The following is a 27,757-nucleotide window of genomic DNA, read 5'->3' as shown; positions in this document are numbered from 1 at the left end:
GGGAAAAATGCATAGGCTTTCAACCGAGGGAACCCGTGCGCATGGCGTGAGCGTAGCATTGTGGAAAGTGGCTCTCAAGGAACAGGATTGGACAACCCAGATTTATTGAATTGGAAATAAAAGAATCCAATGAAGTCATGATGAAGTAGAGATTGACTTTGATCCCTTTTTCCAGCAGAATAAGAGACACTAAATATGATGGAGTTTTGATTTTGTTTTTTCACTTTTACTAAACTAAATTCAAACACATTTCTGTAGGATTAATGTTTCAGCAAACATCCCAATCTTTTATTATGTAAAATCATCAGCATATGATATACAGTAATAGTCTTTCATACACTTATAGTGTTTATTGTGTGTGACCTTTGATTTGTTCTGTAATGTCACTAAAATGCTGATGTCATAAATATAACGCTGGTTCTGATAAACAAGACTCATAAATAGTAAGCTGTGATAAGATAATATTTGATTGTGTTGGCAGTAGCAACACGGAATAAAGAATATCGATTTAAAACAATCTCATTGAGTTACCCGGCAGTGCAGGGTGTGAATTATTCATTGTTGTCATGTATCTTTATAGCCTGTTCAATTGCAGGCCAAAGTCCAGCATAAAGGTCTTTAGATTTATGGCAGTGGATGAATGGATATTATTAAGGTATGAATAATGTAACAGTCATTGTTTCGAAATAATGATCACTTCCCCAACATGATCTCGTATCATCCTGTCATCCTATTTTGTTATTATGAGGATTTGACTGTTCATTATCATTCTTATTACACCACCCACTTACTAAATAAGTAAATAAATTGATGTGAAATCTGAGTTGAAATTATTCCATTATGTGATAGGAAAGAGTTTAAGGTGATTCAAAAGGCAAGATCAGTGTATGAAATCAGTTTCCAGGGGCAACACCCAAGTATACAGTTCAGAATGTTGTGATTGACCAATCAGAATCAAGTATTCCAGTGGGATGTATCATAATAAACAAGAATAGACCCAGGTGACTGAAAACTTTACGTGAGTAGGAATGGTAGAACAAGATCAAGTAAAGGTCAATAACAAAGTATACAGGTGTAAAATCTTAGATATCCTCAAATAAACTTGTAACATGAAACTATTTCCGAACAATCCCTCCCACATCACTTCTGTATTATTGGCCTCTATGAAGCACCTTTGATACCTGCTTACACCAGAGGCCATAACTGTTTATGACATTCAATAAAGAACAGCTCAGAGAGAGAGATTACAGGAGGAATAGTCATTCTCTTCTCTGCCAGGCTTCATAATTCAGGCTGCACTGACAGTGAATTATGGAAAAGATGGATTTATTTTATATTTTATTTATTTTAGCTTCTCTTCATGTCCACAGTGTAAGGAGTGTTATTGGTAAGTCAAATTCATTCATAACCAGCTGAAGTATCAATTTTAAATTCAAACATTTGAATGTGAGGCCTAAATTACTTTTATAGGTTTTATTTATTTCTATCTGTTTAGTCCTATCTATTGTCTTTTGTTAAAAATCATGTGTTTTACAGGACAAAGGTCTTCTATATTGAAGTAAAATACTTGTCAGGATTTAATAGGAAACCGCTTTATTCAATAATATAAGTGAAGTGATTAAATGACACGAATTTGAACATTGGAGTAATATTCATAATCCAATCAGAAATCGTCTGTCCATTATCCATATCACCAGCATATATTAGTAAAATAATGAAAATGAAAATTAATTTTAAAACTGTATTCCCATGTTTAAATTGTTATACATCTTGTTTTTGATGTATTGTGTGATTTAGTGTATTGTGTGCTACTGAATTCAGGCTTTAAGCTGTTTGTTACATCCTGAAACTAATGACTTGTTGGTGTTTAAGGTAACGTACCGATAAACTGTGCAGCTGGAAGTAGTCACGAAGTAGGGAGTATCCCAGAGGGATATGAAGGTGAGAAATGTCCACAATATTAGATGCTCCTTGTTTTCACATTTGCAAAAAAAAAAAAAAAAAAAAAAAAAATCTGGAGCAAAAATTTTGATTATTTTATTTCAATGTAAAGATATTTGTATTGATTTGTATTGAAACAACTAATTTATATTTGATTAAAAAAAAACTGTGGTCATTTAAAATGCCATTGCTTGTGAACATTAAGAGTAATGCAAGATCAATACTGGCATTATATTTATGTTTAAGACTGTGTGTTATAATATGTATTTAAATGTGTATTTGATCTGTCCTTCAGGAGATGTAGAGATTATCACTAATATTGGACCTGAAAATCATCTGGTGCTGGAGGATTATCTCTTTCCCATTGGTGTGTCATTTCTGGAGCTGGTTTACTCTGATGGAGGCTCAACCGCTACTGTACGAACCGTCAAACCACTGGATGCTGATGTACTACAGGAGGTTTGTCCCTCACTGAACCAAATTTTTATCAATATTTATTATATAATTTATCAATAACTACAAACCAACAATATCCCCTGCTGATTGACCATTTAGTTTAGGCTAAATCTGCAACTGTTACCCACTGTGGCACAGCTGGGAGAGTACTACATTTTATTTTTTTAATTTTATAGAGAAATTAAGTGCCACCTATGACTCTTTGTGTGTTTTTTATTTCAGTCAGGAGGGATTTTGTATTATTCACTCACTTGCCCAACCCCATCGGTAAGTTTAAACAATAGCATTATCAAATCATTCAATATGACAAAGTATTATAAAAATAAAGATTCATTGTGCTTCACTGTAAATTGTGCTTCAAGTCTTCATTGTGCATTTCAGCTGAAAAACATCAGGAGAGTACAAGTTGAGGATGTCAATGACAATCCTCCGATCTTCCAGAGTAAATCATACAACGCCACAGTGTCAGAGGTGTGTGTAATGTCATCTTTATACAGCAGTAGTGTGTTTGGTCACTCAGAGACTCACATCTCTTTTTAAACTGTGTCTTTTGCTCCAGGCGACGGCTGTGGGTTCAGATGTGCTCAGAGTGACAGCTAAAGATGCAGATGTTTCTACAGAAAACAACAGAATTACATATTCTATACTGGTAAATCATGAACAATTATCATATATTTGTTATAATACAAGCGGGTTTACACAAAACTACATGTGTCAGGCATGAAGATGTAATTTAATTGTAAGTTAAATTTCCAATAGGGCTGTCAATCAAATAAAATGCCCAATTTCATGTTTTTTTTTTTTTTTTTTTTTTTTTTTGATGCATGCAGATCCTTTTAAAGGAAAGAAAACTAAATAGTATATATAATTATTCGGTAAGCACAACTTGTGGTCATGAATTTCATTTTAATTCATCACTTCCCCTCTATTAACAGCCTCCAGCACCCGATGAATTTGAAGTGAGAAGTGACGGTAACATCAGGCTGAAACAACGTCTGAACTACAACAATGATCAAGAGTACACCTTCATCGTCGAAGCTAAAGTAAAAACAAACTCTCCAACACCCTACTAGTCCCACATCCAATTTATTTGATCACTAAACATCAAACTTGCTTTAGTAGTCTATTCTTTAAAGTTATAGTTCATACAAAAATTAAAACTCTGTCATCATTTACTCACTTGTGCAACACAAAAATAGATGTTTAGCAGAATGTCCAAGCTGTTTTTTTTTTCCATAAAATGAAAGTGGGTGGGGACCAGGAACAAATTACACAAGTTTCAATTTTGGATGAACTATAATTTGAAGGTAAATAGTAATAAAACTCTGTTTCTTTGCAGGATGTAGGAGGACTCAGTGACACCACAACAGCTACAATTACGGTTAAAGATTTTGACAATCTAAACCCTTTTTTTGATCACAGTCTCTACAAGGCATCCATTGAGGAAAATCAGGTAAATGACGTCATGATCAATACTTTAAACTCATGTCTGATCAAACAAATCAAACCCTCCATGTCTTTTCTGTTCATGCACAGGTAGGACAGTTTTCAGACGTCACTCCTGAGGCCATAAAAGCTCAAGATGGCGACACGGGCATCAACGAGCCTGTAGTTTACAGCATAACAGCAGGTACTGATAACAGAAGATTTACAACATACTTACATGACATACTGTACATCTGATCTAAATAACCTTCTCCACCAGTTCCCAAATAAAGTTTCTCTGTAGATGTGTGAGAGCTGGAGGTGAAACACTGATTTTAAATCTGATAATATAGAAAATTCCACCAAACAATGGTCAAGAACAGTAATTGTAATAAAACAAGTACTTTACACCCCAACACACTTCTTGAATAAATAATTGTACAGTAAGTTTCTGATAATAACAAAGCATGTATCCACATTTCTGTTTCAGTCTTTCCAAATGAATATCAGAGCAACTTTGTAATCAATGAAAGCAGTGGAGTAATCTCTGTGACAACAGCACTAGACAGAGAGGAAATAGACCAGATAACTGTTCATATACAGGTATCAGACATTTATTAAGACATTCATTAAAATCATTAAGCTGATGTTATGAATCAGAAGAGTTTATATTTTTTTACTCATGATTTTCTTTTATAAACAGGCAACTCAGCAGGATGACGCCAGTAAGACGGCTAACGCTGTTGTGTCCGTCACCATTGAGGATGTGGATGACAACCCTCCGAAATTTGACCAGGATGAGTACACCGTATCTATTCTGGAAAATTCACCTCAGGATCAGTTGGTTCTTCAAACTAGAGTCACCGATCTAGACCTGGTACTGTTCCTCAAAACATCACTGTCTGTTTGTAAAGTAATATAATTATTGTGAGATTCAGCCAAAAATGCATGCGAAAACAACTTACTAATTGACTTCCTTTCAAGGGAGGATTTGTGGGAACATTCCGGATTATTCCAGAGTCCGTACCTTTTTCCATCGGCCCTGATGGAACAATACTGGTGAAAAGTTCTGCAGATCTAGACAGAGAAGCCACAGCCAGCTTCAGTTTTCAGGTAACAACAAATCTCATTAACAATTTTCAGAATGAACAATTATAATAACATTGTGCTTTCAAACACCACTGCATAATAAGCATGCCAATTTTCTCTCCAAAATCTAAAGGTTGAAGCACAAGAAAACCCTCCTTCCACCAACAAAGCAACAGTTGACGTGACCATCGTCCTGCTGGATGAGAATGACAACAGTCCACAGTTTACAACTTCTAAATATCAGGGCAAAGTTTACGGCAATCAGACTGTTGGAATGCAGGTTGTCAAGGTGATGAATTATTGTTTTGTTGAGTCATTCAATCATTTTCCAGCACAATCAATATTTTAGTAAATTTCTGGAGATTATGGAACCAGTATGTCATTATAAGATGACTACTATACCATAAACACTGGAATAAAGTTACTAACTAAACTTACTGTACATATATTTTCATGTAAGGTTGAAGCAACAGACCAGGATGAAGGTCCAAATAGTGAAATCAGCTACTCCATTGTGTTTGGAAATGAGGAAGGTTATTTTGGCATTAATGAGAATGATGGAGAGATTACGCTAGTTCAGACAATCCCACTGGTGGAAAACAGAATCCTTCAGTTTTCACTCTATGTGACTGCAAAAGATGGTAAGTTATCATGTGTGTTCTGGAAGACATTTGATGGAAGTATATATGACTGTGGATACATTACTGTTACCATTATACAGGTGCTGGTCATATAATTAGAATATCATCAAAAAGTTGATTTATTTCACTAATTCCATTCAAAAAGTGAAACTTGTATATTATATTCATTCATTACACACAGACTGATATATTTCAAATGTTTATTTCTTTTAATTTTGATGATTATAACTGACAACTAAGGAAAATCCCAAATTTAGTATCTCAAAAATTAGAATATTACTTAAGACCAATACAAAGAAATGATTTTTAGAAATCTTGGTCAACTGAAAAGTATGAACATGAAAAGTATGAGCATGTACAGCACTCAATACTTAGTTGGGGCTCCTTTTGCCTGAATTACTGCAGCAATGCGGCGTGGCATGGAGTCGATCAGTCTGTGGCACTGCTCAGGTGTTATGAGAGCCCAGGTTGCTTTGATAATGGCCTTCAGCTCTTCTGCATTGTTGGGTCTGGCATATCGTATCTTCCTCTTCACAATACCCCATAGATTTTCTATGGGGTTAAGTTCAGGCGAGTTTGCTGGCCAATTAAGAACAGGGATACCATGGTCCTTAAACCAGGTACTGGTAGCTTTGGCACTGTGTGCAGGTGCCAAGTCCTGTTGGAAAATGAAATCTGCATCTCCATAAAGTTGGTCAGCAGCAGGAAGCATGAAGTGCTCTAAAACTTCCTGGTATACGGCTGCGTTGACCTTGGACCTCAGAAAACACAGTGGACCAACACCAGCAGATGACATGGCAACCCAAACCATCACTGACTGTAGAAACTTTACACTGGACCTCAAGCATCGTGGATTGTGTGCCTCTCCTCTCTTCCTCCAGACTCTGGGACCCTGATTTCCAAAGGAAATGCAAAATTTACTTTCATCAGAGAACATAACTTTGGACCACTCAGCAGCAGTCCAGTCCTTTTTGTCTGTAGCCCAGGCGAGACACTTCTGACGCTGTCTGTTGTTCAAGAGTGGCTTGACACAAGGAATGCGACAGCTGAAACCCATGTCTTGCATACGTCTGTGCGTAGTGGTTCTTGAAGCACTGACTCCAGCTGCAGTCCACTCTTTGTGAATCTCCCTCACATTTTTGAATGGGATTTGTTTCACAATCCTCTCCAGGGTGCGGTTATCCCTATTGCTTGTACACTTTTTTTCTACCACATCTTTTCCTTCCATTCACTTCTCTATTAATGAGCTTGGACACAGAGCTCTGTGAACAGCCAGCCTCTTTTGCAATGACCTTTTGTGTCTTGCCCTCCTTGTGCAAGGTGTCAATGGTCATCTTTTGGACAACTGTCAAGTCAGCAGTCTTCCCCATGATTGTGTAGTCTACAGAACTAGACTGAGAGACCATTTAAAGGACTTTGCAGGTGATTTGAGTTAATTAGCTGATTAGAGTGTGGCACCAGGTGTCTTCAATATTGAACCTTTTCACAATATTCTAATTTTCTGAGATACTGAATTTGGGATTTTCCTTAGTTGTCAGTTATAATAATCAAAATTAAAAGAAATAAACATTTGAAATATATCAGTCTGTGTGTAATGAATGAATATAATATACAAGTTTCACTTTTTGAATGGAATTAGTGAAATAAATCAACTTTTTGATGACATTCTAATTATATGACCAGCACCTGTATTACTGATACCATTTCACTTACTTTACATACCATTAGGGGGCACTATAAGCAGATCAACTTCTGCAATGGTGGATGTCAAGGCACCTGGAGATTCTAATCCTCAATTCCTTCAGAAGACCTACCAGGGACAAGTAGAGGAGGATCAGTCAGGGGCAGACATTGTGAAGGTCCTTACAATCACAAACAGTTTCCTTATAACATCTATCCTGAGGGATTGCTTCTGTAACTGATATAAAAACATTTGATGAAATCCATATGGTGTGCTAAATGACAACCAGCTAACTAACAAATATTTACTTAAAGAAATAAAAAAAGAAAACTATATTTTCACCACATTTAGTACACTTATGTATGAGTTAAGTCAGAGGACACATGCAAAAAATGGCAGAGCTGGGCCACTTGATGGCACTATAACTGGAAAAAAAAACATGAAATTGGCTATAACTATGGAACAATTGAAATTTTGCAAAATGTTTTAAGCTCCCACAAGAGTGTATGAGGACAGTCCCATATATCAAAAACCATAAAAATTAAGGGGATCTGTCCATTTAATCGCCCCCATATTAGTGTACAGGCTTTTTTGGTTTTCCATACAGCTCCAAAAAGAACACCAAAAACACCATAAAAAGACCATCAAAGTAGTTCACACTAGAAGATTGAAATAATCTGAAAACCAGAAAACTTGGAATATAACATACATTCCTTTAAATGTTAATCATTTTGAGTTCTCATGTACAGTAAGAAGAAATCTGGTAAACAGTCTAATCATAAATCAATGTGTACTTTCTCGTTCACAGGTGGACTTCCTGTCCATTGATCCAATTGTTCCTGTCATCTTAACAGTTGAGTCTGAAGTTGACAAGTTCTCCATAAACCAGGATACAGGTGTTCTCTCAACCAAAGTCAAACTGGACTTTGAAGAAGAGAGCAGCTACACTGTGCAGCTGTCGATATCGGATGGAACTAACCGGGACGAGGCATCAGTCCTGGTCGAGGTGCTGGACATCAATGACAACAGTCCAGTTTTTGAAAGTCACCCTGCTTCTGTCTCAGTATCAGAGGATCACACGGTGGGAGATGATGTAACATCCGTTAAAGCCATGGATGCGGATGCAGGGTTTAATGGAGAGGTGCGGTACACACTCCTGGGAGGTGCTGGGAGGTTTAGTGTTGACCAAGAAACAGGAGTGATAACTCTAGTAGCTCCCCTTGACAGAGAGACCCAAGATGTGTACCACTTAGTGATCACTGCCCAAGATCAGGGTCGCCCGTCACGCTCCACCACCACCACTCTGGACATCTCCGTGACTGACGTTAACGACAATGCTCCTATATTTTCCAAACAACAGTATGAGATCACAGTGTCTGAGCATGCTGAAGTAGGAACAGCCGTGTTAGATGTCATGGCAACAGACAAGGATGATGGTGCAAATGCTATCGTGACCTACCACATTGTTAAACAGGAGCCTTCTTCAACATCACCCGTCTTTATCATTGATGCAGAGTCTGGATCCATAAGCCTTGCTGAAAAGCTGGATTATGGAAAAGCTAAGCGTTACAATCTAGAGGTGGAGGGACGAGATGGAGGAATCCCTGTTCTCACTAGCAGTGCTACTGTAACGGTGTGGGTGGAGGACGTGAACGATAAAGCTCCTGTGTTCAGTAAGGACCAGTACGATGTATCCGTCTATGAAAACCTTGCAGGTGGAACTGCTCTGGTATCTTTGGAGGTTACAGATGAGGATGAGGTGAGAGAAGTAAAGCAGACATATGTAAACTACACAAGACCTAAATAACCTTCATATTAACCATGTAAACTTCCACGTAAGGTTTTGTCAAGCCAACATTCCAAGTTTGTTTCGATGTACTTACCTTTTCTATTTTTCTGTCTGATCAGGGAGGGTTCTCTAAGGGTCACTTTATCATGGATAGCGATACCTTCATTATCAACAGTCAAGGAGTAATATCACTCCGGAGTGATGCCACCTTGGATAGAGAAAATCTAGACAATTACAATATACAGGTACAAAGCAATCACATTTCCAATCACAATTTCATAATTCCAACTATTTACAAAATGTTCAGGATAACTATTTATTCTGAATGGGATGCTTGTATTGTCTTTCTCAGGTAATAGCTGTAGACCAGCCTGTCAATGGTTTAAGCTCCACAGCTCAGGTCATCATCACTGTTTTGGACGTCAACGACAACAACCCACAATTCCTTCCTCTCCCAGAGCCCATTGAGATTCAGGAAGGTGTGTACACCCCCTCATCACCTGGAGAGGTGTGTGAAATCTTAACCACAGATGCTGACATTGGAGACAACGGACGTGTCACCATCACTACTTCCACTTACAGCAATTTCTTCAGCTTCAGAGATGTGAGGACCTTAACATATAAACAAGAAAATGTACTGTAACATGTTAGATCTTATTTAATTTTTCAAAAATCATTTCCTTTATTTCATCCCTTTAGGATGGGACTCTACAAGCTATAGAAGAGCTGGATCGGGAAACACAGGATGTATATGATGTGGTCATTGTTGCTGTGGATCATGGGATGCCACAGGGAAATGTAATTTCCTTTCCATCGTACTATCTGCATCATTTGGATGTGTATTTTAATAAAGTTTTGTGATTGTACTGATTGGTACATTCTTAGTCACAACCTCAAATAGCATTGTCCCCAGACTGCAGGTGCATATTGCAAAAATATCGCAATCTAGACAACATACAGTAGAACAGGGGTAGCCCTCTCCCTCGAGGGCTCCCTTCCTACAGACTTTAGTCGAATCCTGCTCAAAAACACTTAGCTGTTGTTTTCAAGAATATCTTAATTAGCTGGTTCGTGTTTGTTTGATTAGGGTTAGAGATAAACTATGCAGGATGGTAGCTCTTGACTCAAACAAACATTCAAGTTTGCTCTAAGGAAGGGGTAGCCAACCCTGCTCCTGGAGAGCTACCTTCCACAAAAGTTGAGCTCCAAGCCTAAAAAACTCTCCTGAACCCGCTATCCAGGGTGTTCAGAATTACTTAAAAATTGCAGGCAGGTGTGTTGGAGTAGGGTTGGAACTGAACACTGATGAAAGATTGCTCTCCAGGATCAGGGTTGGCTACCTTTGTTATAAAGCAGGGGTGTCCAAAACTGCTCATGGAGAGCCAATGTTCTAAAATATTTAGCTTCAGCTTGCCCCAACACACTTGACTGAACGTCAATTAGGATTAGGTATTCAGGATTATAGGTGTTTTTGATTATGGTTGGGGCTAAACTCTACAGGGTGGTAGCCCACCAGGCGCAGAGCTGGCTACCCCTGCTCTAATGGTTATATTCAATCAATATTTTAAATTCAAGATCTATATTTAGATTTTTCCTTTATTGACACATAGAGAAACCCCGGGTAGCTGTTTTTAATGTCACTCAGATGATCTACCAATCTAAGTAGGCTACTCTTAACAAAGATGTTGCACTGAGGATTTAACTGTCAATATTCAGAACTACAGATACACAATACTAGTACAATCCTTAAGTTAGATACTAGACATTGCAAATATGAACTTTTGGTCTGAACTACAAAATGTTGCTTGGGTTCATTTTCTGCAGAGCATCACCACAGTGAGGGTCAGTATCACAGATGTCAATGACAACGCTCCAGTTTTCAGCTCCGACACCTACAGCAAAAGCATTCTGGTTAAAGACGCCAAGGTTGGAGATGTGCTGCTGACACTCTCGGCCACAGATAAAGATGCTGGAAGCAACGCACTTATTAGTTACAGGTAAGCTTAAGATTAAACTTCCATTTCTTTAGGATCAATAATATGAAGGCAAAAACCATAGGTTACTGTTCATAAGCCTAATTCTCTGAAACATCAAGTGGAGAGATACACCTATGGGAAAGGCATCCAATGCATCCAATGCTTTCTAGGGCCAGGAGAGGGTCCCACTCTTGGTCAGAGGCACTTTGTAGGGCCGGCCATTTGATGTTGCCGTAAGTGGCCGCTCACCTACAAACCTCAAAGAGGACCGATTGGGGTAAAGCAGCAAGAACATTCATCTGAGGCATTACAGATGATGGGATGGCATCCTCCTCTTCCCTCTTCCGAGCCGCTGAGAAAGCCAGCATCATCCTCATCCCCAGAACTGGTCGGCTCGTCCACAAAAGGGGGTTCAACAGAGAAAACATTCTTGAAATGACCTGGGTCACTTTGGTCAGCCCAGCTCAAAGAGGTCGCACCTGTGTCACCTTATACCCCATTAGAGTCGAACAAACCTAAATCAGCATTCTGTGTAGCGGCCACTTTGAGCCTGTACCCCCAGAGGCAATGGCTGCAATTCTTGGGAAAATCAATAGCTTCTTAAGCAGGTTTAAGGCCCATACACACCACACATGAGGCATGGGAATCCCTAGCGATGATGAGGTTGCCCCACACAACTGGTTGTCCCCGGAGGTAACCGTTGAAGGTTTAGAGAGAGCCATCGACATGAAATAAACAAGCAATCTGACAGGCAGGTAGCTGTAGAACTGGGGAAACTAACGAGGAAAGAGGTGGGCATTCTGATAAAGACTGCGAGCATGGGCAGCTTGCAGTAATTAGGTCAGCTAACCTGGCTAATAGGACAAACACATCCGGCAGAGGCTGATCCAAAAGTCCATAAACCCATGAGCTGAGAGTAAATATTCCAGAGGTCACAAGAAGCGTATGACACCTGAGGAAAGTGCATGCAGGTGCTTTATGCACCTTGGTAAGGATGGTCCCTTACCTGGCATTGAGCACATGCTCCTGTCTGTCAAGCCAGATTTGATGCAATTGGATGCTTCTGCAGAGGTCAGGTACAGATGCCCTTCCCATAGGTGGATCTCGAACATGAGATGATAAAAGAGAACGACTTAATTTACATGACACCTTTTTTAAGACAGATGGCATGAATGTTGTCTTTCTGTAGGTTCTCTGAAGTCTCCTCAATGGTCGCACTGGATGCTGAGACAGGAGACATCACTTTGACCTCTGACCTTAGTGGGGTAACAGAAGACACACTGCTAATGCTTACTGCTATAGCGACAGATCATGGAACAGCACCAGAATCTGCTGAAGGTTTGGGCTTGGATTGCATAATTTCTTTAGTGAATATTGTGTTAAAACAATGCAGATAATGTGTGCAAATAAAAATGTATTATTGGGAGCAGTTCATTCCCCCCTTCAGTATTCAAATCTGATCTGATAAAAACATCAGATTAACATCTTTCTTCTTTCTGTAGCGGAAGTGTTGATCTACTTCAAAATAGCCTCTCTCACTGAGAGTGTGGCTTTTGAAAGCTCCTCCTACAAATTCACAATAAAGGAGAATGAACCTGAGGCATCAGAAGTGGGCAAGGTCAAGGCATTAACAGGTAGTCCACTGGTTACGGTCAGATATAACATGAAGTCCCATGAGGATGTCTTCTCTGTGGATGGTGAGGGAACCATAAAAGCTCTCAGACGGCTGGACAAGGAGGAAGAGGAGTGGTACATCCTCACAGTAGAGGTCATAGACTCCAGAACTCCTCCAAACACTGCAGAAACAACGGTACTATTCTTGTTATTATACGGGAAGCTAGCTAAAATACAAGTTGAGCTGAACTTTAGAAGACAACTGCCACCATAGCACTTCTTGATGCAACCAAGAATGCACAAAAAACGTTTGTTGTATTATGAATTGCTTTCTGACACATTTCAGAATGCAATGACTCAAGTTTGTGTAACTAAAATTGTTTGCGTTCACATGTTTGCAAAGAATGCGTTTCTGACCTAAGTCTATGTTAAAGTCTAAAGTCAATGTTTCTCTTCTTAAAAGAAAGCTGCCATAGCGCTCATTAATATTTGCATTTGGCTTTCTTTCTCTCACTATCTTCAGGTCAACGTTCAGGTTGAGAATGTGAATGAGGCTCCTGTGTTTGACGATGAAATATATAAAGCAGAAATTTTCAGTATCTCTCCATACAAATTCCCTATAGTGAAGGTCCAGGTAAGTGTGGCTGGGTATAGACATCAGTTATAAACGCAATGGATGTAGTCTGATGTATTTTATATATAAGTGGTGTATGGTGTTTGTTTGCTAAAGTAAGCATCATCATTGCTATTGTTTGCAAGCAGGGTTAGTCATTTTGAAAAAAAATTACGGTTTAATCTTAGCTTATCTAAAGTATTAATCTAAATTTTTTTTTTTTTTTTAATCATATAGAATTACATTTAAGCATATCTAGAGAGCAGAATATCATAGAGACTTCTTCAGATTGTTTGGTGTCTGAAATAGAAACTATTAGCATCTAAGCTACTAGCCATTAAATGTATCAAAAGGAAATGCACAGAATTTTATATATTAGAAGCAATAGTTCTAGAAAAAATGTTTATTGCTTTTAATATGTTTTTTTTTTTTTGTGGTAATTTATGTAAGTAAATTTCCCCATCCCTCAGGCATCGGACCCTGATGTGGACAAGAGCTCAGAACTGCAGTATTCCCTGCAGGAGTCCACAACTCTGCTGGATGTGGAGGCAAACACTGGTCAGATCTACGTACTGGATGCATCTAGCTTTAGAGACAGTCTGGTCACCTTTCATGCTAAAGCCACTGATAAACATGGACTGTCCACGACTACAACAGTACAGGTGAGCAGAAACAGAGAGAGAGAGAAAAGAGAAAGCTTTTGGAAGACTTTCCAATGGCCAATGGCATTTTGATTGAGAATGGAGCAGTAAAACAGAGAAGTCAATGCGAAGAAGAAAATTCAAAGATCAAAACGTGCTCTTTTGTTTGACCTACAGATCACTGTGAAAGAAAGTGCAAGTGACAATGTTGTGGTCATCTCCCTAAACCAGCCCGTGTTCACAGTTGAGAAGAAGATACCAGAGATTGAAGAGTGAGTGGGAAAATTGCCATTTCCCAGCCCACTTTGCATGGGGATAGAAGGGAAATTTAATGTTTTAATATGTGTTTACCCAAATAGTTCACTCAAAAATGCACCCATTTTGTCATTATTTACTCACCCTTATATCATTCTAAACCCTAATGCTGTTGATTTTCCACTGTAAGACAAAAGGAAAGGTTTTTTTTTTTTTTTTTTTAAATTGCAGCACTTTTCCATCTAACAACAGTTCACAGTGTCCATGGGACTATCAAGCTCCAAAAAAAAAAGAAAAAAAAAAGACATAAAATAGTCCATATGTCCACCATTCCAAGTCTTCTAAAGTCATACAATAGCTGAAACAGCAGCTATTAGCATCTACGTTGTTAGCCATCAAATTTACCAAAAGAAAAAACATGACAATGCGCAAAATTGTATATTAGACTTTAGGAGACTTGGAATGGTGTGCATGTGGACTATTTTTTGGAGAATATTATTTAAATGAATCATTCTTTTGAGTGAGTTCTTTTCAACAAACTACTTCCAGTTCCCTAGATCAGACCGAATGATTCATTGGTACTTTTTCCTCAGATCCATGAAGAAAGCTTTAGGTTGGACTGTGAAAATCCTCAGTGTGAGAGCCGAGGATGGGATTGAGATGCGCTCCATTCTCAGAGACTCTTCAGACAAAACTTACATCAGTTTCATTGCCATGGACTCCAATGGAGCTGTTATCAAAGCCACAGAGGTCAAAGAGTAAGCTGAACTAATATCTGTTTAAAAAGGAACTGTGCAATCTGCAATATATTCATAACTCATGTTCTTTAACAAAAACATGAGGTTCACAGTTCTGCTTTTAAACCCTTTGGCCTGCATGTCTACTAGGTTTCCATTGTAGTTAATTTACAAGACGTGATTTTGAGGGATCTGAATTGTGTCATCTCCTACAGGAAACTGCAGAGTAATCACAATGATTTAAAAGAGGAGCTGAAGAAGGTGTTTGATTCCGATTTGGAAATCGAAGTAGAGGAAGGTTCTGGAATCTCTGAAGATTCTGAAGATTCCAGTGCAGCAGCCATCATTGCTCTCAGTGTTCTGCTGGCTATAAGCATTGTGGGATTTGTCGCTCTGTTGACTGTCTATCTCGTTAGGTAAGTAGTAGCCATTTTTTTGGGATTTCAAACATGCAGTCTGGCTCACACTGAATAAACATGGTACTGGTGCCCTGAAAAATAACCAACAAAGTCAACACGAAACAACCAACCCCATTTACTTTACATCTTTCCCTGCCATTGACAAGATTTTCCATTATTTAAGAATTTCCAACACTTCCGCCAAAGTTTTTCACTGTTGTTTTCACTGTTACTGTATAGGGGGCTGTCGAGATGCTGTACTGAAAGAGTACAGCATCTCAGATCTAAAAACAAGCAAAGAAGAAGATCTGCATGAACCAGAATGATAGAAGTTGCTTACGCACAATTGAGCTATTGTGATCTTTAACCATTCAAGAGCATATACATCAAAATTGTCTAATGTTACAGAGAAGAATGTTGAAAACTACAAAGACTGTAAAGCTTTGGGGGTGTTGATGGACTATCTATTCCATCTACATTGTGAACATAATTCCTAATTCTATTCGGACAAAGTCTTTGACAACGCAATTTTATCCCTCCACATGCCAGGGTTCATTGGTTGCCAATCCCTGATCTAGGCCAAACAAGCAGGATATTATATATTAACCACCAATCAAACAGTTATTTAATCTTTGTTTTAGGTAATGCAGCTTATATAAGATCATTCCATTTCAATAAAAAATAAAAAGCAGCTTTCCACTGGCATATGTGGAGATGTTCTGGAAGGTGAACTTGACCTTCAGTCTCTATGTTCAGGAGGGTAGTAATCCTTCCCAAATCCAACACAAACTTGTTCAAACAAGTGAAACTCCCATTTTTACACCATCACACCAATTTCTGATGGATAAACCCAAATTCTGGCTTATATATGTTGTATGGTTGCTGTAACACTCAGAAATATGTCAAATTACAGAAGTAAAAATAAATCCTTCATGTTGACTTTGAACATCTTTCAAAAGGCCTAAATCTATTGGGGGGGGGGGGGGTAAAAATGACTTGGTGATTATATATATTTTTTGCTACCTCAGGATGAAGAAAATGAAGAAGGACACAGATTCTGACAAAGAGAGCTTCAATATTGGCAAACCCAAGATATCCAGTATTGACAAAAGTTTTAAATTTCACAAGTAAGTTCCAATATACAGTATTTTTAAAGAGCAGATGCAAACAGATACTCTCATACTTGCTAAAAATTTGTCCTTAAATACAAAATGTGCTTTAGTTTCTTTGACTAAACATGTTTCTTCTGTTGATAGCAAAAAAGAAGATGACAAAGAGGTAAAGCACTCGATTCAGATGCCTTCACTAATGATAAATCAATGAAGTACAATTCGGACAATATTCGGTTTGTAGAATTGAAAATGCTTAAAGTTTAAAATATTCTGTTTTTCAGGTTAAGTTTAGTAACACAGCCGATTCTGAGAGATATTCTGAAAATGATACGGATTTGAGAAACGGAAACAGTATCTCTGCCCTCTGAAAACACACTGATGCTCCATCCTTCTCAGAATAAGACTTCACGAGGCTTAAAATGAATTCTGACACACTGTTAAAGTTCGGTTGATGAAACATGTCAATTGAAATGTTCCATAGCCAACATTTTTGTTATGTATTTTTATGTTCATGTTTATTTTATGTACTCCAACATTAGCTTAGCGACATGCTAACACCAGACCACTGAAATCAGTATAGTTGAGTTTCCTGTGCACTTCTTGTGTTGCTGCCTATGCAGAAGGTTCCACATCAATCACCATTTCAGACTCACCTGGTTTTGGAACAGAGCAAATATCTCCTTTTGTATCGATGTTTTCTTTTCTTTTAAGTAATATTAGCATTTTGCTAATTAATTTTCAACTTGGTCTTTCACAAAGGGACATCCCAAAACCTGCTTACACATAAAAGTAGGCTTTTGCACTTTAACCAGCTCAGCTATGACTGTGTATCAAAATTATGTGCTGCTTTTAATTTGTATCTTTGATGTAAATATCCATCAGAATGATTAAACTTCTTAAAATATTTCTTAATCATACTGTGTGTGTGTGTGTGTGTGTGTATAATTATCACAGACCAATCCACAAACCTCACACTTTAAACCTGCCAAGCTCCTGAAGATTTGGGCTGTGTTCAGAACAGCATACTAGCACACTATTTCTGCAGTATGCAGTGCACAGTAACTTTTTAGATTCATCTGATCTAAATGGCAAACATACATTTTTTTTTTCTGAATGCAACATACTATTTTTTTTTACATGTTTATCATTGCATTTACAGCATACTACTCAGTTTTTACCAAAAAATAATAGGAAGTATGCGGTGTACACTATATAGTATGCTGTAATATTCAATTTCTAACACAGCAAGTTACACTCACAACAGAAAGAAAAAAAATCATCCCACAACCTGCTTTTTGGACTCGGTTCATAATTAAATCATATTAAAATTTTATTAAGTTATATCCTATATTAAAATAAAATGAAAACAGAAAGACTGAAAGAAATCAAATACAGAGAACGCAAGAATGACATCCAATAGATTATGGAATGTATTTCGGTAAATAAAATAGAGCTCCAACTGTTCCATCAAATGTGCAATATTCCGGCCACAAATGATCTGAGCCTGAAAAGAGCACCGTAAGTTTCTATATACACAACATAGGTATATATATATATACAGTAGATTTATATATACAGTATACTGCGCTTGAATGGATATATACTGTATACATATATTTTACAGAAAATATATATATATATATATATATATATATATATATATATATATATATATATAAACCATCTCATTTACAAAGCCAGGCAACATCTAGAAGATTCTTTACAGAATCAAGGTTCTTGTGGTTCGTTCTTTCTTTTCAATATACAAAGTAAACATAGTTTTTGATATCCACCACAGAGAAAAAAAACACAGCAAGGCCATTTCAGCCTCACGTCTGTAAGTACAAAACTGGCACAGAAGACAATCGTAATTATAATAATACACGTGAATAAAAACGCAAATTAAATTATGCACTGATGGGACTAAAACGCTGTAAACCTTTTCCCTGTTTCACTGCAGGCTCGAAAACAAACCACTTCAAAACAAATAAACCAACAAAATTACGGCTTAAAAAAGAAAAAAAAAAACTGCCCTTTGACAAAAATATGCTCCAGCTGATATCGTTCGTTTTTCGTTCTGTTCGATTAATGCGGAGCTCAGTTGATGAGGAGCAAGGCCAAAGGGCGGGAAAAGAAAAAAACGTTGACAAATCGGACTTCAATTACTCTTAAAAAGACAAAACTGAACAGCATGGTGAACGAAAATGGTGAAATCTGAAAAAGGAGGGACGTGAAAGCAACGTCACAAAGCTGAGGGGCGTGTCCCTCCTTTTCCGTTTGAAAGTTTGGCAACCACAGCGATAGTGGCTTCGACTGTGCGTGACAGCGTTTCCAGAGCATCCTGTGCAAGGGCGTGGCCACACCCGCCTGACTCCGCCTCCTGAAGCGAGCAGCTCCGCCCCTCGGCGGCGTCTGGCAGGCTGGATAATAAAAGCACCGAGTCGGCAGAGGCGGAGGAAGTAGAGGGCACTTCCTCTCTTTCTGGCTCCGCCTCCTGCTCTTGCGGTTCCTTCCGCCCATCATCCTCTTCCTCCTCCTCTCTTCCTGCTATCTGCGGTGGAGGTTCATCTGCTCTGCCGAATGCCTCGGGAAGGGAGGAGGATGACGATGAAGATGATGATGATGACGACGATGACGACGAAGCGTCCATTTTCTTTTCCTCAAGGGACGCGCTGTCGGGAGAGGGAGGGTCGTTTTCCGTTCCCGGGTCGATGAGGGAGGAGTCTCGTGTTTCAGTGTCCGAAGTGCTGGTGGGCGTTAACGCCTCCCCGGGCTCCGCCTTCTGCTCAGAGCAGGGAGCCAATGAGGAGGAGGTCGAAGGAGGGCAAATGCTGCTTCCGCCGCTGTCTCCCGGACGATCGTCAGCACTGCTGCTCACCCTCCGCCGCTTCACTGGAGTCACGCCCTCCTCGTCCACTGAGAGATAAAATAAAGTGATGTCATCAATGCACAATACCCATTTAAAAATGATGCAATTTTTAGGAATGGTTTTGTGTGATTAATGTTATGTCTCATTTAAAGAGTCTTTGAGCACCTTGACAAGCTCTTTATAAATAAAAGTACTATTATTATTAATATTATGTACAAAAAATACAGTTGTGTGTCATTTTACCTCTACCTGTTGCTACCATTTTTATTATATAATTAATAATAATAATAATTCTTATTGTTGTTTGTTTATCTTTATTGCCATATCAGCATCTATGGCTATTTTCATGGCAAGAGTAACATTAAAAATAAATAAACATAATTAGCACAGAAATAGTAAAAAACAACAGTTGATAATCAATAATCAATAAACAGTTGAACAGTTGATTATCAAACAGTTGATAATCAGTTGAAAATCACATAAATATAACAAACATTATATAAGATTTTTCATTTCAATATTTGATAAAAAACTTAAGATTGTTCCTGGTGAAACATTTTTGAAAACATCCATTAAAGAACTTTCTGTGTAAAAACGTTGGTTATTGTTATTATTATGATTATTGTATTTAAAATATAATTATTCGAAGCCATGATGTACAAGAAATGCATAACCTTCTATGTAATTTTGTCAAATGCATTTTTGTGCCATTTTTATTAAAATTATTTAAAAAACTTAAAGGGATAGTTCACCAAAAAATGTAAATTATCCAAAGATTTACTCACCCTCAAGCCATCCTTCTTTCAGATGAACACAATCGGAGATATATTAAAAAAATATCCTAGCTCTTCCAAGCTTTACAACCCATCGTTTCACTTCAGAAGGCCTTTATCAACCCACTGGAGCCGTGTGGATATCTTTTACGATGAATGGATACACCTTTTTGGGCTTCAAAATCAGTAGCACCATACACTCCCATTATAAAGCTTGGAAGATATTTTTTAATATAACTCTGTGTTCATCTGAAAGAAGATAGTCATATCCACCTAGGATGGCTTGAGGGTGAGTAAATCATGGGATAATTTCATTTTTGGGTGAACTATCCCTTTAAAATAACTAAATATGATATTTTAAATGAAATAATTCGAAGCCACACATGAGGGTGATTTAAGTGTGTTTGTGATGTTGACACCTTTGACTTTGCGTTCCTTGGCCTCCATCTCTAATGTGGCGCGGTGCTGCAGACACAGTCTGCATTTGGACAGCAGCTCCTGTAGAGCCGGACCTAGAGCCGGATCCAGCTGCTGAGGGGCGTAAACCGACAGCACCAGCAGCAGCGCACGCAGATCCTTCAACACAGACAGAGGGATGAGTAAAGAGCGATGGAGCGCTGGCCGTGAAGTGAGGAGGGAGCTGTACTCACCGCGTTCAGGAGGCTGCTGGTCTTGCTCATCTCTGCTCTCTGATTGGTCAGCTCAGGCTGCAGGCTGTGGTACTCGTTCAGTAGGTTGGTCACCAACACGTTGACGAGATTCGAGCAGCTCTGGCCTGATAACACCTGCACCTGCACCTAAACACACATAAATCAAGTTTCAAACTTCAGCAGGACAGGCTCAGTGTCAGAGAGCAAAGGAACAACTTTTAGGCTTTACAGAATAAACTTAACTTTGGGTTAAACATGTCACCCTTGTAATTATAACAGACTGTTATTAACCTAGGGTTATGAAGCTTTGCAATGCTAAGTCATAAACACATCAGGATTAGGTGTCAAACACATTAGCTGTTGAACTGGATAAAGACAATCCCTTACATTCAAACTGCATAAGGTGTTGATGTGTGTGTATTTACTTTATGTAAGAAGCAGGTGAGGAAGGAGTAGGCGATGTTGTTGTTGAGGAAGTTTCTCTCATCCATCAGGATGCATTTCATGTATTCTCCAAACGCCGGATCCTCACACAGCAGCTTCACACAGGACTGAGCCATCGCACACTGACAGAGAGAGACAGCAGAGACTTCATGAAACACACACATCTGACTAACTTCTGACTGGATGAGGCTGCTTTGTTTTCATAGTTATGTGTCTGAAACATCTGCTGCTTGAAAACCCGCCTCTAGTGTCGCGCATCAATCTGAGATGATATATAGTTGCATATGTATAAAAATGATCATTTTTAACATTTAAAACTTGTACCTTGTTAGGAATGCTTTTAATGTGTGATTAATGTTGTGTGTCTCATTTAAAGTGCTTGAGTACCTTGAAAAGAACCCTATAAATGTAAAAAATAACCCTATAAAAATGTATTATGACATACAAAAATTATATACAGTACAGTCCAAAAGTTTGGAACCACTCAGATTTTTAATGTTTTTAAAAGAAGTTTCGTCTGCTCACCAAGGCTACATTTATTTAATTAAAAATACAGTAAAAAACAGTAATATTGTGAAATATTATTACAATTTAAAATAACTGTTTTCTATTTGAATATATTTGACAAAGTAATTTATTCCTGTGATGCAAAGCTGAATTTTCAGAATCGTTACTCCAGTCTTCAGTCACATGATCCTTCAGAAATCATTCTAATATGCTGATCTGCTGCTCAAGAAACATTTAATGTGTACAATTGTACAAAATATTTGTGTACAATATTTTTTTTTCAGGATTATTTGATGAATAGAAAGTTCAAAAGAACAGTGTTTATCTGAAATCTAATCTTTTGTAACATTATAAATGTCTTTACTGCCACTTTTGATTGATTTAATGCATCCTTGCTGAATAAAAGTATTCATTTCTTTAATTTCTTTAAAAAAAAATAAAAATAAAAATTCTTACTGACCCCAAACTTTTGAACGGTAGTGTATAATGCTACAGAAGCTTTGTATTTCAGATAAATGCTGTTCTTTTGAACTTTCTATTCATCAAGGAATCCTGAAAAAAAAGTACACAACTGTTTTCAACATTGAAAATAATCATAAATGTTTCTTGAGCAGCAGATCAGCATATTAGAATGATTTCTGAAGGATCATGTGACACTGAAGACTGGAGTAACGATGCTGAAAATTCAGCTTTGCATCACAGGAATAAATTACTTTGTCAAATATATTTAAATAGTACACAGTTATTTTAAATTGTAATAATATTTCACAATATTACTGTTTTTTACTGTATTTTTAATTAAATAAATGTAGCCTTGGTGAGCAGACGAAACTTCTTTTAAAAACATTAAAAATCTTAGTGGTTCCAAACTTTTGGACTGTACTGTGTGTATATATATATATATATATATATATATATATATACACACACACACACACACACATACTAGTGTTTAAAACATGCTCCCTTTTTGAAAAAAAAAAACAAAAAAAACAACAGTAATACAAAGTATGATTATTAATAATCAAACATTTTGTATTCTGTAATTAATGTTTAAAAATGTGCTTTTGGTAATTTGTAAGATGTATAATAAATGCATAATCCCTTTTTGCACTCTGAACAATCAATTAATCAATCAATCAATAAATAAAAAAAAATATTTATTATTTAATTTATAAAATGTATAATAAATGCATACTCTTTTTGCACTCCTAACAATAAACAAATAAAATAAATGTTATTATTAATTTGTAAGATATATTGTAAAGCATACAGAATAAATAAATAAATAAATAAATAAATAAATAAATAAAATTTATTATTAATTTGTAAGATGTATAATAAATGCATACTCATTTTTGCACTCCTAACAATAAAAAATGTATATAAATATTATTATTAATTTGTAAGATATATAATAAATGCATACTCCGTTTTTGCACGCCTAACAATAAATAAATAAAATGTATTATTTTGTAAGATGTATAATAATTGCAATCTTTTTGCACTCCTAACAATGAATTAATAAATATTATTAATTTGTATTTTTATTAAATAATTATTATTAAATAAAGTATAAGATAAATATAATAAAATGTAAACTATGTAAATAAATAATTCAAAGCAAAGCATGACAGTGATTTTACCAGTTTCAGGCACTCCACATCCCATCATGCTTAACAACACCTCCTACCTGTGATAAAATCACTGTAACACACCTCTAGTGTCTTATTGCTTTAGCACTGTGTGTGTGTGTGTGTGCTCTTGTATAGATAGTTTATTAAGACACAAATACGTACAATAACATGGGTATTACAACGTAAACCTAATGGCTTAAAAAAAAAAAAAAAAAACTACATTTATTTTTGAAATTCAAAAAAAGCAGACAGTTTCCTGTGATGGGTCGGTTTAGGGGTAGGGGTAGTGTAGGGGGATAGAATGTACAGTTTGTACAGTATAAAAACCATTATGTCTATGGAGAGTCTCCGTAAACCATACAAGTGTGTGTATGTGTGTGTGTGTGTGTGTGTGAGAGATGACTAAAAAGATTTTACCTGAGATTGAGCAAGTTCTGTCCAGAGTTTGGGAAAGAGAGCCAGATGTAGAGGAAGTCCTTCATATGCGATCAACACACCTGCACACATGAATAAACACCATCAGCACAAACACACACACATACACACAGACACACTCAGAGAGAGAGAGAGAGAGAGAGAGAGAGAGAGAGAGAGAGAGAGAAGCGTTCTTACTCAGTTTCACCAGAGTCTCTGTGAACTTCTCACAGTTGATGGCGACTCGACAGAGCAGGTGAATGAACTGATGATACGACAGGAAGTAGTCCAACAACATCCTGTCATACACCTCATCTTTACCCTATAGGAAACACAAAAACACACTCTATGAACAACTAAAGCTCAGCGTGTAACGTGATTCACTCATTGGTCTCATACACACCTTACTGGTCTCCACCATTGAGGGCAGCAGGCACATGTTGAGCTCCGGTCTGGGAGGACGAATGTTGTTCTTTCCGCCCATCAGCTTGATATTCTCTCTACAGGGCAGATACGGCCCAAACGACACTATAAAACACACACAAACAGTGTTACACCACGTGCTGACGATATTATTTCTTTATTAATTAGTATTTTTTAACACCATGTCAGCAACAAGGCCATCTTCACGATAAACAAAAATCTATATAAGAAATAGAAGATTAATAGAAGATAAAAAGTGCTCTTAATGTGCCCTTGTTATGCTTTTTCAGATACTACCTGTCATGCAGTGTGTAATAGAGCCGTTTGTGAATGTAAAAGGTCTGTAAAGTTTCAAAGATCAAAATGCAGGACACTGTAGATGTAGCCGAGGCCTGGGAGAGTTTGGTTTTCTGTGCTGCCAAAGCAAAACTACTTTGCATGTACTTTAAAGTAATGAGGACTCAGGATCGAATTGACACGGTAAAACCAACGCTAGTGTTACTGTTTGTATCACTGTGTATGAGGAAAATCTGTCATGCTGTATGAATGAAGCCTGTGGCGGGACTCACTGGGGATGTTGCTGTGGTGGTAGGTGCAGTGGTTGTGCTGCAGGAAGGGCACAAGAGTGTGCAGGAAGTCATGAGGACTCAAGAGCACCAGCTCCTTCAGCACATCTGAGGATGAACACACATGGTTAGATCACACTCATCTGCAACCTGGGTTCATTTCTAAAGCGGTGCTTTTATTTTAGGGATGTGGCGACTCACCCAGACAGGCGTTACGCAGCTCTGGTGGGCTGTAAGAGTTCAGCAGCGTCAGCAGCTTGTGAGCAAAATCAATCCTCTCCTGCCACTGGATCAAAGCCTGCTTCACATCTACACACAGACACAAACGATCAGTTATTGACATGTACAAGTGCATTATGGGCAATCAAATCCTTTGAACTGCATATGGGTAATAGGGTACTTAAGTATTGATGCTTCAGGTGTATTATGGGTAATGAGTACTTTTGTGCTACACGTTAAGGTGTATTATGGGTAATGTGTACTTTTGTGCTACACGTTAAGGTGTATTATGGGTAATGTGTACTTTTGTGCTACACGTTAAGGTGTATTATGGGTAATGAGTACTTTTGTGCTACACATTAAGGTGTATTATGGGTAATGTGTACTTTTGTACTACACGTTAAGGTGTATTATGGGTAATGAGTACTTTTGTACTACACGTTAAGGTGTATTATGGGTAATGAGTACTTTTGTACTACACGTTACGGTGTATTATGGGTGATGAGTACTTTTGTACTACACGTTACGGTGTATTATGGGTAATGTGTACTTTTGTACTACACGTTAAGGTGTATTATGGGTAATGAGTACTTTTGTACTACACGTTAAGGTGTATTATGGGTAATGTGTACTTTTGTACTACACGTTAAGGTGTATTATGGGTAATGTGTACTTTTGTACTGTACAGTTAGGTGTATTATGGGTAATGAGTACTTTTGTACTACATGTTAAGGTGTATTATGGGTAATGTGTACTTTGTACTACATGTTAAGGTGTATTATGGGTAATGTGTACTTTTGTACTACACGTTAAGGTGTATTATGGGTAATGTGTACTTTTGTACTACGCGTTAAGGTGTATTATGGGTAATGAGTACTTTTGTACTACGCGTTAAGGTGTATTATGGGTAATGTGTACTTTTGTACTACACGTTAAGGTGTATTATGGGTAATGTGTACTTTTGCACTACACATTAAGGTGTATTATGGGTAATGAGTACTTTTGTACTACGCGTTAAGGAGTATTATGGGTAATGAGTACTTTTGTACTACACGTTAAGGTGTATTATGGGTAATGTGTACTTTTGCACTACACGTTAAGGAGTATTATGGGTAATGAGTACTTTTGTACTACACGTTAAGGTGTATTATGGGTAATGTGTACTTTTGTGCTGTACAGTTAGGTGTATTATGGGTAATGTGTACTTTGTACTACACGTTAAGGTGTATTATGGGTAATGTGTACTTTGTACTACACGTTAAGGTGTATTATGGGTAATGAGTACTTTGTACTACACATTAAGGTGTATTATGGGTAATGTGTACTTTTGTACTACATGTTAAGGTGTATTATGGGTAATGAGTACTTTTGTACTACATGTTAAGGTGTGTTATGGGTAATGTGTACTTTTGTACTACAGGTTAAGGTGTATTATGGGTAATGAGTACTTTTGTAGCACACGTTAAGGTGTATTATGGGTAATATGTACTTTTGTACTACACGTTAAGGTGTATTATGGGTAATGAGTACTTTTGTAGCACACGTTAAGGTGTATTATGGGTAATGAGTATTTTTGTACTACACATTAAGTTGTATTATGGGTAATAATGAGTACTTTTGTACTACATGTTAAAGTATTATGGGTAATGAGTACTTTTGTGCTGTACAGTTAGGTGTATTATGGGTAATGTACTACCTTTACGTTGTAAGTAGGGTCGCGTTGCCTTTAAAACAGACAGGAAGATGGAGAGCAGCTCCACTAGATCACCGGTCACATGACATGCGGTGGCCTCATGGTACATCATGTGCAGGGTGTTGAAGGACTGCAGACACAGAAATATTTAGATGAAGATGAAAGTCCATTAAAATGCGAAGACGAGTGAATGAAGAGAGCGTGAATACCTCAGTCATCAGGATGAGTCCTCTGTTGAACACCACCAGCAGTCTGTCCTCATCGTTCTCCAGCAGGATACGGAAGGCACTGAGAGTGTACAGAGTCTTAGTATGAACAGAAACGGGCCGTTTTGTGAAATATTTAAAGAGAGAGCATGTGTACCTGATGAGAGTGGTCCAGCAGGAGCGTCCGTCCAGACAGCGCAGGTAACAGCTGATGGTGGTCTTCTTGAACTGCTTCACGTCCTCCAGCTCTTCCTCTCTCATATCAGGCCTCTGAGCTACAAACAACTGCATCAGGTTAAACAACTCCTCCACCGCCTGCAGAGAAAGAACAAACATGCTGTTATTTGACAGAACTGAATGAACCCGAATGAAACTTCAGACATTATATTCCTTCGGACAGAAACACAGTGAGAAACAGGGAGACACTCTTCATGAAAATAGGCTGTTTTACTATATTTTTGATCAAATAAATGCAGCTTTGGTGAGCAGAAGAGACTTCTTTCAAAAACATTAAAAAACTCCAAACTTTTGAACAATAGTAGTTACTGATAAACTTTCCCATCAACTAAAGAAAAACATGTTTGATCGTATTTCTTATGTGAACTTTGGTAACGGGGTCGGACACTGCTGTACTCACCCCCGGGTACTGGCTGGCGTGGGGTGTGAGATTTTTGAAGGCCCATTGTATGTTCTGGTGCGATGCCAGCTGGCGGGTGAAAGCGGGCGACTGCTCACAGCACATGCGCAGGATGGCGTAGTATGCTGGCAGCATCCCGCGGTTGAACAGCACCACCTCCTGATCGTCATGATCGGCCAGGATGTAATTAAATGCAATGTTTTTAGTGACAACAGGGTTTTGGACGATGAGCCGCACATTCTCGCTGCAGTCCACACAGACGTTATACCAGAAGGAAAGGAGAGCCTGCTTGTTGTGATTAGTGGCAATGGCTGGCTCTGATAACTTGGGCTGTGAGACGGAAAGAGACAC

The 27,757-nt window shown here is 37.9% G+C and overlaps 2 protein-coding genes across 2 annotated transcripts in view; one reads left to right on the top strand and one right to left on the bottom strand.

Moving 5' to 3' along the window:
- Positions 1-1,187: 1,187 nt before the first annotated feature.
- On the top strand, positions 1,188-17,518 carry LOC125271813 (protocadherin Fat 4-like). The gene is made up of 30 exons (XM_048196069.1): positions 1,188-1,387; positions 1,873-1,941; positions 2,237-2,400; positions 2,620-2,664; positions 2,779-2,868; positions 2,957-3,046; positions 3,333-3,440; positions 3,737-3,850; positions 3,934-4,027; positions 4,313-4,425; positions 4,526-4,699; positions 4,807-4,935; positions 5,045-5,200; positions 5,372-5,552; positions 7,281-7,411; positions 8,042-8,992; positions 9,142-9,267; positions 9,375-9,626; positions 9,722-9,820; positions 10,847-11,019; positions 12,188-12,336; positions 12,501-12,808; positions 13,136-13,246; positions 13,696-13,887; positions 14,044-14,138; positions 14,715-14,879; positions 15,074-15,274; positions 16,285-16,383; positions 16,513-16,534; positions 16,650-17,518. The coding sequence occupies exons 1-30, from the start codon at positions 1,312-1,314 to the stop codon at positions 16,734-16,736; spliced, it is 4,764 nt and encodes a 1,587-aa protein (XP_048052026.1). The 5' UTR covers positions 1,188-1,311; the 3' UTR covers positions 16,737-17,518.
- A 142-nt stretch (positions 17,519-17,660) lies between these two features.
- Positions 17,661-27,757, bottom strand: part of usp34 (ubiquitin specific peptidase 34) — a 57,922-nt gene continuing 47,825 nt past the window's right edge. Inside the window, exons 65-77 of the mRNA XM_048196067.1 lie at positions 27,407-27,736; positions 26,927-27,084; positions 26,773-26,851; positions 26,567-26,693; positions 24,853-24,960; positions 24,655-24,759; positions 24,066-24,190; positions 23,861-23,984; positions 23,666-23,745; positions 21,086-21,226; positions 20,661-20,807; positions 20,430-20,586; positions 17,661-19,284 (exon numbers count right to left, since the gene is read on the bottom strand). Coding sequence (XP_048052024.1) covers positions 18,611-19,284; positions 20,430-20,586; positions 20,661-20,807; positions 21,086-21,226; positions 23,666-23,745; positions 23,861-23,984; positions 24,066-24,190; positions 24,655-24,759; positions 24,853-24,960; positions 26,567-26,693; positions 26,773-26,851; positions 26,927-27,084; positions 27,407-27,736 — 2,355 coding nt within the window. The 3' untranslated portion in view covers positions 17,661-18,610. The remainder of the gene's footprint in view (positions 19,285-20,429; positions 20,587-20,660; positions 20,808-21,085; positions 21,227-23,665; positions 23,746-23,860; positions 23,985-24,065; positions 24,191-24,654; positions 24,760-24,852; positions 24,961-26,566; positions 26,694-26,772; positions 26,852-26,926; positions 27,085-27,406; positions 27,737-27,757) is intronic.

This window comes from Megalobrama amblycephala, linkage group LG7, assembly GCF_018812025.1.
Source record: "Megalobrama amblycephala isolate DHTTF-2021 linkage group LG7, ASM1881202v1, whole genome shotgun sequence".
In the NCBI taxonomy this organism is placed as follows: domain Eukaryota; kingdom Metazoa; phylum Chordata; class Actinopteri; order Cypriniformes; family Xenocyprididae; genus Megalobrama; species Megalobrama amblycephala.
The sequence above is the reverse complement of the archived record's forward strand: the minus strand, read 5'-3'. Positions and strand labels throughout refer to the sequence as shown.

Excerpts from the sequence above, each read along its gene's own strand:
- LOC125271813 (XM_048196069.1), top strand. The coding sequence starts at position 1,312 with ATGGAAAAGATGGATTTATTTTATATTTTATTTATTTTAGCTTCTCTT. Across the intron at positions 2,401-2,619 it reads ATGCTGATGTACTACAGGAG|TCAGGAGGGATTTTGTATTA; the intron begins GTTTGTCCCTCA and ends TTTTTATTTCAG. Across the intron at positions 12,809-13,135 it reads CAAACACTGCAGAAACAACG|GTCAACGTTCAGGTTGAGAA; the intron begins GTACTATTCTTG and ends CACTATCTTCAG.